Source organism: Cajanus cajan, chromosome 6 (genome assembly GCF_000230855.2).
Source record: "Cajanus cajan strain Asha chromosome 6, NIPB_CcT2T_4, whole genome shotgun sequence".
In the NCBI taxonomy this organism is placed as follows: Eukaryota; Viridiplantae; Streptophyta; class Magnoliopsida; order Fabales; family Fabaceae; genus Cajanus; species Cajanus cajan.
The window spans coordinates 53,428,232-53,445,228 of record NC_138522.1 but is presented as its reverse complement, the minus strand read 5'-3'; the positions used below and the strand labels follow the sequence as shown (position 1 = coordinate 53,445,228).

Genomic DNA, 16,997 nt, shown 5'->3' with positions numbered 1-16,997 from the left:
GAACAATAAAAGTTTGTAAGTATCTTCCCCAATTTTTGAAGATAAATGCATTTCATTGTACCAAAATAGCATCAAGGGTTGAGAGATTGCCGTTGCAGAGAAGAAATATATAAATTCAACTGTTTGTTATTGACAAAATTTGTCAACAATAAATAAAAATACTTTTTATTTTTTCACAAACACTAAAAAAATTAATAGTGAACATCTAAAATTTAATTGTATTAAATAAAACACATTCATATTCGAATAAAATTACTACTCACACACACACACAAAATTATTTATTTGAATTATTTATTTAAATAAATAAATTTTTATTCAAATACGTTAAAACGTAAACTTTACTTTCATAGAATAAAAATAAACTTTGTCTCCAATTAATTACATTTTTATTCGAATACACTAGAATGTCATTTTTTTTTATTGATTTGAATAAATAACTTTTTTTATTCAACTACGTTAAAATGTAAACTCAATCAAATGATAGTAAACTTTCATTCGAATAATATTCAATGAAAGTTTTGTTTATTTATTTTAAATAATTAATCAATTTATTTAATTTAAGTTTATTATTTTAATTAATTTTTAATCTAAAAATTATTTACTTATTTTAATTAATTATTTATTTATTTTAAAATATTTTTTAGTTAGTTATATAATTTTTATTTAAATAATTAAAATAAAAATTAGTTGATAAAAAAATAATTTTGAAAATATTTTAATTTAGTACTCTATTATTTATTTATTTATCTCTTTTTTATATATATTTTTATTTATATTTAATTCCTCCTATTTTATTAAATATATAATATTATTTTTCACATATTTTTTTAATCAAATAATCAGATTTTTGCTATATTTTTTAGTTTTTTTTTAATGTTTTCTATTTTATTTTTATCTATCTTTTCTTCTTCTTTATCAGACACTTTCAAATGAATTAGCCAAAAAATTATTTGTTAAAACTGACAATTGTCAAATCAATCAAATGTAACAAATATAAAATATTGATTTTAACTTTTAAAGATTTTTTTCTTTTCAAATTTGCCCCATACTTACACAACCTGTCGGTACGTATATCAAGAGACTTTCACTCTTTCATACCATCTCTTACACTTGTCTACCAAAAATCACAACTCACTTATTTTTCTCACACAAATAGCTACCGTAGTCCAAAAGAGAAAGACTGAAGATACATCCTCTTTTCCGAATCATCGTCCAAAAGTTAAAATATTAATATTTTTTAATAAATTTATTATAAAATAAGTATTTAATTTAATATTTTATAATTTAAATTAATATTTTAATATTTCGGAATGTTTTTCGGAAGGAAGAATTCGGAGGTATATCATTTTTCAAAGAGAAAAAAAGCAATCATGAGTTATATTTGTACCCTTCCTGCCTTTTTGTCGCGAGGTTCACGAGAAAGTGTTTCGATATAGTTTTTATTTTTTATTTTTTTCTGTTTAAGGTTAATAAACAAGTGTATCTTTTCGGTCTTTGTTAAGATGATTAGATTTGACTGAGTGCGTAGTTGAGTATGACATTACTAATATCTGAATTTGAAAATAGTTAGATATTTATCTAACTCAAGTGGAGTTGGATTCCGATTCGTGATCAATCTGATTCACCTCAAGAATGTGTCAAGTCAGGTTCAAAAATAATTTTCAGAAATTATAATGAGTTAAAAAATATGACTCGATCTATATGGTATTCACTTGACCCACTTACTCTCTAATTAATTTAACTCCTATCAATCCTCTTAATTATTTATTATTATAATTTCAAAATATTATTATTATTTTTAGATAAAAATAAAATCAATATTAAATAACATAAAATTATTATAAATTTATCTACTCAAACTTTCAATCAAATTTAATATTAATGAATAGATTTTTATTTTTATTTTTTGATTATTTAAATTTTATAGTTTTTAATTTAAATTTAATGTTATGTCATGATATTTAGTTTCACAATTTTTATTTTAGATTAAAATTTTATTTTAAATTAATTTAAAAAAAATTAGGCGAGTTGGTAGATTGATTCATTTAGTCCACCAACTTGTAATGGGTCAGACTAAGTTAGAAAATTTTGCACTTTAAGATTAATGAATTGAGTTAGATCAACCCACTTAAAAAGTGAGTTGAAATAGATAAGGCTAAATGGGTCAAGTTGGTTCATTTTGACATTTCTAAACTCAAGTCCCATATTTAACACATATAATTATTAATGATTATGATTATGTACAAAATACGATTTTAAATAATAAATAAATTTTTTTAAAATCTTGAGATTATTTGGGCATATAAAAACACAATAATTATCTGTAAAATTTTTATTATAGGATAAATAAAAAGATAATCATATTATATTTTTGAATATTTTAATCTTAAATAAATGACTAGATTATCTCTACTACATTTTTCAAATCGAAATATTTTTACACTTATCATAGGATTTAGTAAAACTTTTTCAACGACCGCATATAAAACTCCAAAACCTCAAATTTTGGGTTAATAAACATTCAATCCATTAATTCTAAGATAGTTGAACATAATGACTACCTCAAAATAGAAATCTTTTGTTATAGAATGTTACTCAATAGATGAAAAATTTGAATTGCTTTTAACTCATTAGTAGGGGCAAAAAAGGAAAGGACAAAGACAAAAAAGTGTAGCTAGGAACAATCACAAGATAAAATGCCTCTCAAAAGATATAACGTCGACACCTTTATTTTTCCATCTATCATGTAAAAATATGGTAATATTTATTTTGTTCTCAACTCAAAAAATGTTGGTCTCAGTTACTACTCCAGGAGATCAAAAGCATGCTACTTTAAGCAAACAGATAATTGGAAGAAAAAAAAACAAATCAAAAACATCGGTTTCAAGATTGTTGAATCCATCAAATAGATTTCTCTTCAATTTCATCTCAAAAACAATATTTTTTTTCTAATATTATTTATTGAAATTCAAATAAAAAATTTCAAATGATTTCATATTTTAAAATATTTTCAAATAAGTTGTGAATAAAATGAAATAAAATAAAATAATTTGACATTTATATAAAATAATAAAAACTGAAAAATATTTTTTATAAAAATCAAAAGAATTAATATTTAACCAGATCTCTATCACTATCATTTTCTTTATTTTGCCTTAACCACAGTCCTGTTAAAACAGAATCCCAATAATCTAATATACATATTCATGAAAGAAGGTCTTCAACAGTGAATTTTCAAACGGATAAGTTGGCTAAACGACCAATTTGGTGCAGTTTGAGAAACTATTTACTAAAATGGGGCTGTTTTGAAACATATTACACCTTTGGGGCTGTTTTCTTCGGTGTCACTATGGCCCATAATGACACCAGTGACACGTGGCAATTTTGGGTCTGATAATAAGCCATGAACGTCATATTAGTAGAGTCGCTATAGCTGGTGAGTCTCAAAAGAAGTCGCTATAGGCTATAGCGACTCAATCCGACTTACACTAAAATCGCTATAGCCTATAACATCACATTTATATAAATAATATAAAAAATATTAATATAAATTTAAAAATATAAAAGATTATGTGAAGAAAAAATGAATAAAAATAACGTAATATAAGAAAAATAAGAAAATCTATTTTGTTAAAAAATAATAATTAAACTTTAAAATAATAATTGAAAATAATAACAGTGGGGCGCTATGGCCCATAGCATGACCTAGGCGCTATGGCCCAGAGCGTGACCTAGGCGCTATGGCCCAGAGCGCCGGTTTTAAAATTATAGCTATTATTTTATAAATATAAAATTTGATAAATAATTAATAAAAAAATTTGGGATAAAAGCGCAAAAAAGAATTGAAATAAGAAAAAATATAATTTTTAAAAATATAGTAATATAATGTGAAAATATTTTTAAAAGAAAAAAAAAAAAAAAAAGTGGGGCGCTATGGCTCATAGCGTGACCCAGGCGCTATGGCCCATAGCCTTTGTTTTAAAATTATATATGTTATTTTATAAATATAAAATTTGATATATAATTTATAAAAAAAATTGCGGATAAAACCGAAAAAAAGAATTGAAATAAGGAAAAATATAATTTTTAAAAATTTAGTAATATAATGTGAAAAAATTGTAAAAAGGAAAAAAAAAAATGGGGCGCTATGGCCCATGTCTCCACTGGGGCGCTATGGCCCATGGCGCCACTAAGGCGCTAGGACCTACAGCGCCACTTTGAATGGCCATGTGCTGCTTGCCACGTGTCATTTTAACCGCAGGCTTGGCCAATCAAATGCTGACACGTGGCACTCCGTGTTAAAAAATTGATTTTTACCCTTATAAATTAACCCAGATGGTCCCCCTCCCCCACTTTTGCTTCGTCTCCTCTCCGTTTCAGGTAAGTTTCTCTTATTTTTTTTTAACTTTTCATAATTTTATTTTATTAAATATTTTATATTTATTTTACGTTTAGGTTAATATTAATTTTTACCTTTTATTTAGGTATTTCTTTATTTGGATTTCTGCTGCTCGTGAGTTTCTTCGTTTGAGATAAATTTTATTTTGAGCTTATATTTTTTTTTATAATATTTAAAAGTCGCTATAGGGTATTTAACTTTGCATATTTTATTTAGTTAATTATTGTTATTTATTTTTTAATTATGTATTTTGTTTCTGTTTAATCATATTTATTTTAAGTTGTATTTTGTTTCTGTTTAATTATATTTATTTTAAGTTGGTTATAACTGATAATTTATTTAATTTTTTCTGATTATAATTGGTTTATTTGAATTAATCAATTTATTTTATATTTAAATTATTTATTTGGATTCTGTGTTATTTATGCAATATTAATTATTTGTTACATTATTTTATTTATCTGTTATATTATTTAATTTTTAAAATTTATTTATTTTAAAATTAATTTATTTATATGTTATATTAGTAATTTATATAAAATAAAAAAGTAAAAAAATATATGTAAATTAATATTATAAATAATCCGAGTTAATTGCAAATTAATTTATAGTGAAAAAATATTGTTTATAAAATAATTTTTTTTTAAAAAAGAATACAATTATTCGTAAAATAATTTTATTAAATCTGCCATTTAATTTATTTAATTAACCATATTTATTTTATAACTGATAATTTAATTATTTTTTTCTGATTATAATTGGCTTATTTGAATTATGAAATTAATTTTATTAAATCTGCCAGCAAAAATTAATTAAATATAATATTTATTTTAAGTTATTTATAACTGTTATAACTATTATTTTAAATTATTTATTTTGATTTTGTGTAATTTTTTCTGATTATAATTAGTTAATTTGAATTAATAAATTTAATTTATATATAAATTATTTATTTGGATTCTGTGTTATTTATTTGGATTCTGATTATAATTAGTTATTTAAATTATGTGTTATATTATTTAATTTTGAAAAATAAAATAATTTTAAATTATTTTATTTATCTGTTTGCATGTAGTGAAAAAATAATGTTTATAAAATAAAATATTGTAAAAAAAATAAATTATTTTTTTGGAAATTACATTTATTAAATATGCCAGTAAAATTTAATTAAATATAATATTTATTTTACATTTGTTATAACTGTTATTTTTTTTTATTTTTTTTTTCAGATTATTGTTGGTTTATTTGGATTTGTTGCTGGATTTCCTCGTCTCAGGTATTTTTATTTCTCATCTAAGGTAATTATTGTTGGTTTATTTTATTTATTTAATTAATTATTATGATTTATTTTAAAATTATATATTTTCATTATGTGTAATTTATTGATGTATATAGATATATTTTTTAAGGTTGTTAGTGTGTTATTTTCGTATAGATTATATCATGTTAATTAAATTTAAAAAATAAATTATGTGATAAAAAATAATTAATTTAATTAGATTTTGTTATAGATGGCATCATCATCATCTTCTAGGGGTATGTGTGTCACATGTGAACCCGTCGACGGTGATTTATTATCGTTGCAAAATATACATGTGTCACAACATGTTTGGAACAGAGAAGAAGACAGGAGACTAATAGCACGACGTGCTGCTCCCACACGCACTGAAATTGCGGGAGTTCCACAGCAAATAATTCTGTTACTAGATCAAGCTGGTTTCGGATGGATAGCGCGTCTTAATTATATCAAAATTAGTCCTAGTTTGCTAACGGCTTTGGTAGAGCGATGGAGACCAGAGACACACACATTTCACATGCCATTCAGAGAGTGCACAATTACTCTTCAAGATGTTGGCATGCTTGTTGGTCTTCCGGTTGACGGTGAACCGGTATTATCTCGAGGCATTCCAAATATATTCGGATTGGGTAATTATAACTTCACTTTAACTTATTTGTAAATTTATAGTATATTTTTTATATTAATAATAGTTAAATTGTTTGTTTGATTTTATGCAGCTGAGGAGTTGTTAGGGGTTGTTCCACCGCAGTCTAAAATTAGAGGACATCGCGTGAAGCTATCTTGGTTGTCAGCAAACTTTGGGGACATTGTTGATGACATAGATGATGTACATGTGTTGGCTCGTTATGCTAGAGCCTGGATATTACGTTATCTAGGAGGAGTACTTGTTCCCGATAGATCTTCGTCGTATGTGTCCTTACGGTGGTTAGTGTTTTTGCGCGACCTTCATATTAGTAGGACTTATGCATGGGGTGCAACTGTGCTTGGATATTTGTATCGGAATTTATGCACCTCAACCGATTACAAAACCCCAACCTGCGGTGGATTTACCCTTTTATTACAGTTATGGGCATGGGAACGATTCTCAACCATTCTGTCTTCACCATTGCCACCTATTCCTCCAGACAGTCCAATTGGTTTAAGGTACGAGCAAATTTCAAACTTTACATTTTGACAATTAATCAGTTAATTAAACATTATTTAATTGTTTACAATTTGTTTTTTCAGGTGGTCAAACACAACGACCAAAATAAGTATGAGTGATGATATAAAATTTTATCGCAAATACTTTGATCATACTACTGGGAAATCTGTAAGTAATTAACGTTTTGTAGTTTTAAAATTTTTTTTATGTAAATTATTTGTATTTTAATATTTACTAATTAAAAATTATATTTTACAGATTATTTGGCAACCATATCCCCCTGTTGAACAGATGCCCGGTGACTGCACATAGGGGATGTAGATTTGGGGTTCTGTAATCCCCTTACTTTGTCTCTGTATTTGTGAATGGCATCAGCCGAATAGGGTGATGAGGCAATTTGGTTGCCAACAATCAATTCCAAATCCTCCAATGACTCCTGCAAATGTGCATGCATTGACCTTACGCGGTAAGGTTGAAGATGACTGGGCTACAATATTAAGTCCAACATTAGAGCATTGGGGTCATCGATATGCATATCACTTCACACCTACTCCTCCACAGGTCGGACTATTAGGTCCGAATTCAGAATACATGAGATAGTACCGGAGGAAAGGGAAGCTGCACATTGATCCAGATGAAGTTAAAGAGTCAATTATGGTATGTGCACTTTAGTAATTATATTTTAATACACTATTTTGTCTAAATATAAAGTTCTTAATTATTTATGACATTTGTGGTATATGTAGGGAGATGTAGCTGAGTGTTTGGCATACTTGACTTTCCCTGTTGGCAGAGAAGAGTTTTCGATGGAGGCAGTCACAGAGCAAACTAATCGATTATTATCGATATCTGATGACTATCTAGCACGTGTCGTTGAGCCAGCTGAGGAAGCACCCCCTCCTTCTGATTCATATGAGATGGGGACATTTAATGTTCCTCCATACTCTAGGGAGGCTGCAGGATTATCACGACGAAGAATGCCAGTTGAGGCTATGGAGCATACATACCCTGCAGTGCCAGACAGATAGGAAGGGATGTATTATGTTCCTTCACAGGATCTCACTTATCCTTCCCTATCCCAGACTACATATTGGTACCATCCACCACGCCCACCAGGTTTCGAGACATCGGTTCCGATGACCACGACAGATATTTGTCAGTCACTTGGTTTAGAGGATACGCCCGCATCATCACCCGAGCCCTTCATCTCGTCAGAAATGATGGCCATATTTGGACATTCTCCTTTTGCAACGCCACAACCAAGTGCGACACAGGATGACACACAGCAGAGTCAGCAAGCCCCTTATCATATTCCATATGATGATGCTTATATCAGTCATGCTTATACATCAGGTAATATAATATTTAATTAATTTGTCCATTATTTTATTCTTTTTTTAATTATTAATAATGTAAATATGTCTTTTAAATTTGATGTAACAGGGGTTGATTTGCGATCACAGTTTTCAGCGGAGGCTAGTCATCCACCATCGGAGCCACAACAACATGTTCGTCGAAATCCTCAAAGGGCGGCAAGAGAGAGACGACGATGATGCATTCTCACTCCTGGTACTGTTAGAGGTGTAGGTCATCATGATGAGGAAGATGAGGAGGATGAGGAGGATGAGGATTAAACATTGTATATTTATGAACTATTTCATTAACTTTCATAAAATTGTAATCATGGAAAAAAATTATACACTAATCATCACGGTTACATATTCTCGGACAATTGCGCCTGTTGTGACCTTCTTGTTTACATATACCACATTTTTGTCGTCGCTGTGAGGTTTCAACCCAGTCCATTTCGTTTCTAATTCTGGTTGATTTTGGTCGGCCTTTCCCACGCACAGATGTTGGATCTGGGACAAGTATCCAATCCTCATCACTTGGAGGGATTAAGTCTTCATTTCCGATTGGTTCCCAAAGACCAGAATAGGCTCTTAAAACATAATCAGTTGTATAAACTGGATCCATTTTTCTTTTGATACTCCTCCTATCCACCTTTGAACATCAGGGCTAGATTGACAAAACTTTTCCAGATTACGATCAAAAATGTGTTTACATGGTGTATACCCTGCATACAAATTATGAATGATGCACAATTAGAATAATGAAATTACGAATAATTTGAAAATAATTTTCCTTACCCAACTTCACAAGTTGTTGTTTTAGTTTGGCATCCTTGAATCGAGTATTAAAATTACTTGCAATGTGCCTAATGCAGTACTTGTGATATGCATTTGGCGGTCTCCAACCAAGTACCTCGTTGCCAATGGCCGATTTAATGCTACGATGTCGATCAGAAATTAAGCATATTCCTTGTTTATTTGTAACATGTAGCCGCAAATGAGCCAAAAACCACGACCACGCAAGTAATGTTTCTCCTTCCACCACAGCAAATACCAGAGGAAGAACATTGTTATTACCATCCTGTGTTGTGGCAATGAGCAATGTGCCTCGATACTTTCCATACAGATGAGTGCCATCAACTTGTATCAGGGGTTTACAATAATCAAATGCATCACAACACGGCTTGAATGTCCAAAATAACCTGTGAAACTGACGGTAACCACGGTCACAACGATTACCAACGAAAAACTCATCATGACACAGATCATAAAAGGATCCAGGCCCAATTTCCTTCATGTATTTAAGCTATCGGGGTAAAAAAGCATAAGATTCTTCCCAATCACCAAATATTTTAACAATTGCTTTTTGTTTAGCCATCCAAGCCTTCCTATAAGATATCTTAAACCCAGTTTGAGATGTTATTCTCTCTTGGATAAGGTTAATCTTGATTGCTGGATCTTGGTTAACCATTCCTACATATTAAATATTCAAAATCAGAGATATAAATTATTATTAATATAATATTATAAGTTGCAATTGCAGAACTTACCTTGTATAAATGATGCAATTAGCTCAGAATCTAACTTATTATGATCTTGTGACAAAGACATGTTCAAACATGTATGACGTCCACCCCATTGAGTCACTTTCCACTTGTCGGATTTCTTTGACTCAATAGCTCTCATGTACCATCCACATCCATCATGTGCATTTGGACATCTAACAACCCACTTTATCTTTTTCGATTCAACCACATAAAAACTCTGATGCATTCACATTGCATTTTGCTTTACTGCATTTTTTACTGCATCTTTATTCTCAAACTCCAATCCAACATATAAATCTTGGCCAATAGACCAATTATTAGTCACATCCATCCCTGAGATTTCTTCTTCATCTGGATGATTCCAATTGATATTAGTGTAGTGAGGTAAATTACCCCAAAATTGACTTCCACCTAATTTAATCATAGTAAATATATAAAATTAAATAATGTAAATTTAAACTAAATTTTTTAAAAGAATAATACAAATTATTGACAAATAAAATTTAAACTAAATTTATTAATACAGTAACATAAATTATTGACAAATTTAATTTTCAAAAGTTACCTTCAGTAGATGGATACATTGAAATTGGTTCAACCATTGGACTTTGAACAATAGCATCTGACTCCACGTCACTATCAGATGCTTCACAATTATCTATTTCATCTTCATTTGATTCATCAATGCTTTCATATGACAATGAAACATGATAGTCTTCATCATCTTCGTCATCTTCATCTTTGTCTCTTGTCATCACTGGTGATCGTTGAATTGACAAATTTTCTAACGAAATTGTTGAAGATTCTGAGTTACCTATTTCAGCATGTAATTCCATTATTGGCATCACATTCTGACTCATAAAAGCTTCTATCATGCATTGTACACCATCATCGTCACTCAATTCCAATGAAGAATATCTGTTCTCATCTTGCTGTGAAACAACAAATCTGTAAGTTACAGATAATATAACTTCATTTGACTTAAGATGAAATTTGTTGTGAATCCTTCTCTTTAATATATCCAAAGTTAAACCTCGTTTAATATACATCCCTTTTTTTGGTCCATCAAATGTTACACCTTCTGGACTTTCATACATCCTTCCAATGTAAATATAAGCTATAATTTGATCCATAATATCTACAGAAAAATTAAAATATTAGTACAAATACATAGAACTTATTTAAACTACAAAAAATTTCAATCATAAATAAGAATCTAAAACTTAAATTAACAGGAATCATAAATAACAAATACAGTAACAAAAACAACAATTGCACTTCAGATATCGATGTGATTTACCATAATGGAGGGGGGATATATACTACAAGAGCCTCCATCCCCTATAGCAACATCTACATAAATTATTTAATAAAATTTTAAAAAAATTGAAGTCGCTATGGGCCATGGAGCCTTTTTTTAAAATATTTTTAATTTTTTTTAAATATAAAATTTGTTAAATAATTTATAAAAAATTTCGGATAAAAGCGAAAAAAATATTTGAAATAAGAAAAAATATAATTTTTAAAAATTTAGTAATATAATGTGAAAATATTTTAAAAACAAAAAAAAAAAACTGGGGGCGCTATGGCCCATAGCTCCACTAGGGCGCTATGGCCCATAGTGCCAGTTTTAAAAATATATGTATTATTTTATAAATATAAAATTTGCTTAAAAAATTAAAAAAAAAATTCGGATAAAAGCAAAATAAAGAATTGAAATAAGAAAAAATATAATTTGTAAAAATTTAGTAATATAATGTGAAAATATTTTAAAAACGAAAAAAAAAACTGGGGCGCTATGGCCCATAGCTCCACTGGGGCACTATGGCCCATAGCGCCAGTTTTAAAATATAAGTATTGTTTTATAAATATAAAATTTGTTTAAAAATTTATAAAAAAATTTCGGATAAAAGCAAAAAAAAGAATTGAAATAAGAAAAAATATAATTTTTAAAAATTTAGTAATATAATGTGAAAATATTTTAAAAACGAAAAAAAAAAAAAAAAAAACCTGGGGCGCTATGGCCCATAGCTCCACTGGGGCGCTATGGCCCATAACGCCAGTTTTAAAAATATAAGTACTATTTTATAAATATAAAATTTGCTTAAAAATTTATAAATTTTTTTTTGGATAAAAGCGAAAAAAAGAATTGAAATAAGAAAAAATATAATTTTTAAAAATTTAGTAATTTCTATTATTCTCATTTTTTTTTCTTTACAGAGTGTCGCTATGGGCTACATTATTTTTCTTAGTCCATCAACTGTGGTGGTTCAGCCCATAGCGACACTCATGTGACTCATCCCAGCCCAACCAAGACAAAAAAAAAGGCCACGTGTCATGGATGTCGCTATGGCCCATAACGACACCCAAGAAAACAGCCCCAAAGGTGTAATATGTTTCAAAACAACCCCATTTTGGTAATTTGTTTGTAAAAGTGCACCAAATTAGTCGTTTAGAACATTTTCTTTATTTTGCCTTAACCACAGTCCTATTAGAACAGAATCCCAATAATCCAATATACATATTCATGAAAGAAGGTCTTCAACAATGAATTTTCAAATGGATAAGTTATTATCTGGTCATGCGAGAGAAAAAGTAAGTTTGAAAAGTAGTAAAAATTTAAACGATCGAATAAAATGAATATTTTATTATCAAGTGTTAACTTTGTACGATTTGGTTTGTTTTTTTGGTTAATGCATTCGGATTCTCTTCTGAAGTAAATAGATTGTGCAAAGAAGGGGAAATATATCGTTTTAGGGCTAAACGAATAATTTGGTGCACTTTTACAAACAAATTACCAATGGAGCTATGGGCTATAGCGCCCCATTTTTTTATTTTTTTTTTAAATTATTTTTACATTATATTACTAAATTTTTAAAAATTATATTTTTTCTTATTTCAAATATTTTTTTCGCTTTTATTCGAATTTTTTTATTATAAATTATTTAACAAATTTTATATTTAAAAAAATTAAAAATATTTTAAAAAAGGCTCCATGGCCCATAGCGCCCTAGCGGAGACATGGGCCATAGCGCCCCAGTGGAGACATGAGCCATAGCTAGGGGTGGGTATACGGACCGGTCCGGCCCGTTTAAGGCCCGGTCCGTAAAACCCGTGTTTTATACGGGCCGGATAAGTCCGGTCCGTAAAATAAATGGACTTATTTTTTAAGTCCGTATCCGGCCCGCCAAAATCCGCGGATAACGGACCGGTCCGCGGGCCTAAATAATGGTTCAAAAAAATAAATTTTTTAAAAATAAAAATACATAAAATTAGAAGAAAAAAATATTTTTTATTTATAAGCTAAATTTTATCATACTAAAATTTATCAATAGTTAAAATGGTTTAAAATAATAAATATTAAAATATTAAAATAAAAATAATTACAAATACTTAAATAATAGTAGCAAACTTTCAATAATAAAAGCATCAAAATGTCTTAAAAATCATTCAAATGACAAATATATACCAACTAAACATAATTTTAATGTCATAATAATTTTAAAAAATTAAATACACAACTTAATATTAAAATCATAATATTTAAAAATATTAAATGTGAAGTCGGCGGACTAGCACGCGAGCCCGCGGATTAAATCTGCCAAGTCCGTGGACTTAACGAACCGGGCTCAAAAATTAGACATAATCATACGGATTTGAAAAAAACGGGTCCGTTATCCGCGAAATCCGCGGGCTTACGGACCGGTCCGCGGACCCGGGTCCATCTACCCACCCCTAGCCATAGCTCCTCATTTTTTTTTCCTTTTTACAATTTTTTCACATTATATTACTAAATTTTTAAAAATTATATTTTTTCTTATTTCAATTCTTTTTTTCAGTTTTATCTGCAATTTTTTTTATAAATTATATATCAAATTTTATATTTATAAAATAACAGATATAATTTTAAAACAGACGTTATGGGCCATAGTGCCTGGGTCACGCTAATCTTTTATATTTTTAAATTTATATTAATATATTTTTTATATTATTTATATAAATGTGATGTTATAGGCTATAGCGATTTTAGTGTAAGCCGGATTGAGTCGCTATAGCCTATAGCGACTTCTTTTGAGACTCCGCCAGCTATAGCGACTCTACTAATATGATGTTCATAGCTTATAATCAGACTCAAAATTGCCACGTGTCACTGGTGTCGCTATGGCCCACAGCGACACCGAAGAAAACAGCCCCAAAGGTGTAATATGTTTCAAAACAGTCCCATTTTGGTAAATAATTTCTCAAACTGCACCAAATTGGTCGTTTAGCCTCGTTTTAGTTATTTTCCTTGCCATTGCCACTAAGTGCGTGTTTGCTATCACGTTTGAAACGTGAAAAATCACGTTCAACGTGAAGTTATACGTTGTAATTTCTATGTTAAACGTGGTTTTTCACGTTTCAAACGTGAAAGTAAACACAGGCTAACTAGTAGGATTGCCTAAAATTCACAATTGAATGTCTATTTTCTTGCATCACCCGAAAATGTTATTTATTTTTCATAATCAATTTTTTATTTGAATTACATAACTTATTCGATTTTTCGTTTGACGTGGCGAGTAAAAATGAATATTGAATGGTTTGTAATATAGAGACAAAATAGTACTTTATCTTATAATGTTTATTTTTAAAATTTTCTCAAACTAAACCTAAATTCCCCTTATTTTTCTTTTTTCTTATTTTCATTTGTTATTTTGAGAAAATATATGTAGCGTCACTTTTTGAATATGGTTAGCTCAATCTGGGGGCTAAACGACTAATTTGGTGTAGTTTTACAAACTAATTACTAAAATGGGGTTGTTTTGAAACATATTACACCTTTGGGGCTGTTTTGTACGGTGTCGCTATGGGCCATAGCGACACCAATGACACGTGGCAATTTTTTTTTTTAGGCTGGATTGGGCTGGACCAGTGTCGCTGTAGGCTTGCCCATCACGCAAAAGTGGCGCTGTGGCTCACAGCGCCCCCTTTTTATATATTTTTTTTCTTTATTAAATTATTTTTTACATTATTTGCTCAAGAGGCGCTGTGGCCCAGCACGCCTGAGTGGCGCTGTGGCTCACAGCGCCCCCTTTTTATATATATATATATTTTTTAATTAAATTATTTTGCTCAAGAGGCGCTGTGGCTCAGCACGCCTGAGTGGCGTTGTGGCTCACAGCGCCCCCTTTTTATATATATTTTTTTTTCTTTATTAAATTATTTTTTACATTATTTGCTCAAGAGGCGTTGTGGCCCAGCACGCCTGAGTGGCGCTGTGGCTCACAGCGCCCCATTTTTTTTTTTTTTTTCGTTTTGTAAATAATTTTTTAACATTATTTGTTTTGCAGGGGCTATGGCCCAGCACCTAAGTGGCACTGTGGCTAACAACGCCCCACGTTTTTTATTTTTTTCGGTTAAAATTTTTTTTTTACATGATCTGTTGCAGAGGGGGCAAGTGGCGCTGTGACTCACAGCGCCCCATGTAGTGGCGCTGTGACTCACAGCGCCCCATTTTTTTATTTTTTTTTTAAATTATTTTTTACATTATATTACTTATTTTTTAAAATGTACATTTTTTCTTCTTTGAAACCTTTTTTTTTTCTTTTATCTAATATTTTTTTATAAATTTTTAAGCAAATATTATAATTAAAAAATATTACATATATTTTTATTACAGGCGCTGTGACCCACAGCGACTTGTACACTATATATACCCCCATTCTGAAAAATCACGTCAATATCTCAACTCTATCTCTGCCATAGTATTTAGTTACGGTATTTGTTATTTTTTCAGTAAATCAGTCAGGTTGGTTCTTTACTCCCGTGAAGTTAAGTTTTAAATTGTTATTTATGATTGAAATTTTTTGTTATTTAAATTGTATGTGTTGTACTAATAATTGATTTTTTCTGCAGATATCATGGATCAAATTATAGCTTATATTTACACTGGAAGGATGTATGAAAGTGCAGAAGGTGTAACATTTGAGGGACCAAAAAAAGGGATGTATATTAAACGAGGTTTAACTTTGGATATATTAAAGAGAAGGATTCACAACAAATTTAATCTTAAGTCAAATCAAGTTATATTATCTATAACTTACAGATTTGTTGTTTCACAGCATGATGAGAACAGATATTCTTCATTGGAATTGAGTGACGATGATGATGTACAATGCATGATAGAAGGTTTTATGAGTCAGAATGTAATGGCAATAATGGAATTACATGCTGAAATAGGTAACTTAGAATCTTCAACAATTTCGTTAGAAAATTTGTCAATTGAACGATCACCGGTGATGACAAGAGACGAAGATGAAGATGACGAAGATGATGAAGACTATCATGTTTCATTGTCATATGAAAGCAATGATGAATCAAATGAAGATGAAATCGATAATTGTGAAGTATCTGGTAGTGACGTGGAGTCAGATGCTATTATTGAAAGTCCAATGGTTGAACCTATTTCAATGTATCCATCTACTGAAGGTAACATTTAAAAATTAAATTTGTTAACAATTTGTGTTATTTGTTTAAAAAATATTGTTTAAATTTACATTATTGAATTTAAAATATTTACTATGATTAAATTAGGTGGAAGTCAATTTTGGGGTAATTTACCTCACTACACTAATATCAATTGGAGTCATCCCGATGAAGAAGAAATCCCAGGGATGGATGTGGCTAATAATTGGTCTATTGGCGAAGATTTATATGTTGGAATAGAGTTTGAGAATAAAGATGCAGTAAAAAATGCAGTAAAGCAAAATGCAATGAGAATGCATCAGAGTTTTTATGTTGTTGAATCGAAAACGACAAAGTGGGTTGTTAGATGTCCAAATGCGCATGATGGATGTCCATGGTACATGAGAGCTATTGAGTCAAAGAAATCTGACAAGTGGAAAGTGACTCAATGGGGTGGACGTCATACATGTTTGAACATGTCTTTGTCACAAGATCATAATAAGTTAGATTCTGAGCTAATTGCATCATTTATACAAGGTAAGTTCTCAACTGCAACTTATAATATTATATTAATAATAATTTATATCATTGATTTTGAATATTTAATATGTAGGAATGGTTAACCAAGATCCAGCAATCAAGATTAGCCTTATCCAAGAAAGAATAACATCTCAAACTGGGTTTAAGATATCATATAGGAAGGCTTGGATGGCTAAACAAAAAGCAATTGTTAAAATATTTGGTGATTGGGAAGAATCTTATGCTTTTTTACCCCGGTGGCTTAAATACATGAAGGAAATTGCGCCTGGAT

General features: G+C 29.6%; 1 protein-coding gene across 1 annotated transcript; it reads left to right on the top strand.

Moving 5' to 3' along the window:
* Positions 1-4,338: 4,338 nt before the first annotated feature.
* LOC145958760 (serine/threonine-protein phosphatase 7 long form homolog) lies at positions 4,339-7,874 on the top strand. Its single transcript, XM_083076296.1, has 7 exons — positions 4,339-4,383; positions 5,632-5,678; positions 6,021-6,328; positions 6,419-6,845; positions 6,930-7,014; positions 7,222-7,407; positions 7,593-7,874. The coding sequence occupies exons 1-7, from the start codon at positions 4,339-4,341 to the stop codon at positions 7,872-7,874; spliced, it is 1,380 nt and encodes a 459-aa protein (XP_082932422.1).
* Positions 7,875-16,997: the final 9,123 nt, after the last annotated feature.

Coding starts and splice junctions, on each gene's coding strand:
- LOC145958760 (XM_083076296.1), top strand. CDS start 4,339: ATGGTCCCCCTCCCCCACTTTTGCTTCGTCTCCTCTCCGTTTCAG. Junction 5,679..6,020: donor GCTGGATTTCCTCGTCTCAG/GTATTTTTATTT, acceptor TGTTTGGAACAG/AGAAGAAGACAGGAGACTAA. Junction 6,846..6,929: donor GACAGTCCAATTGGTTTAAG/GTACGAGCAAAT, acceptor TTGTTTTTTCAG/GTGGTCAAACACAACGACCA.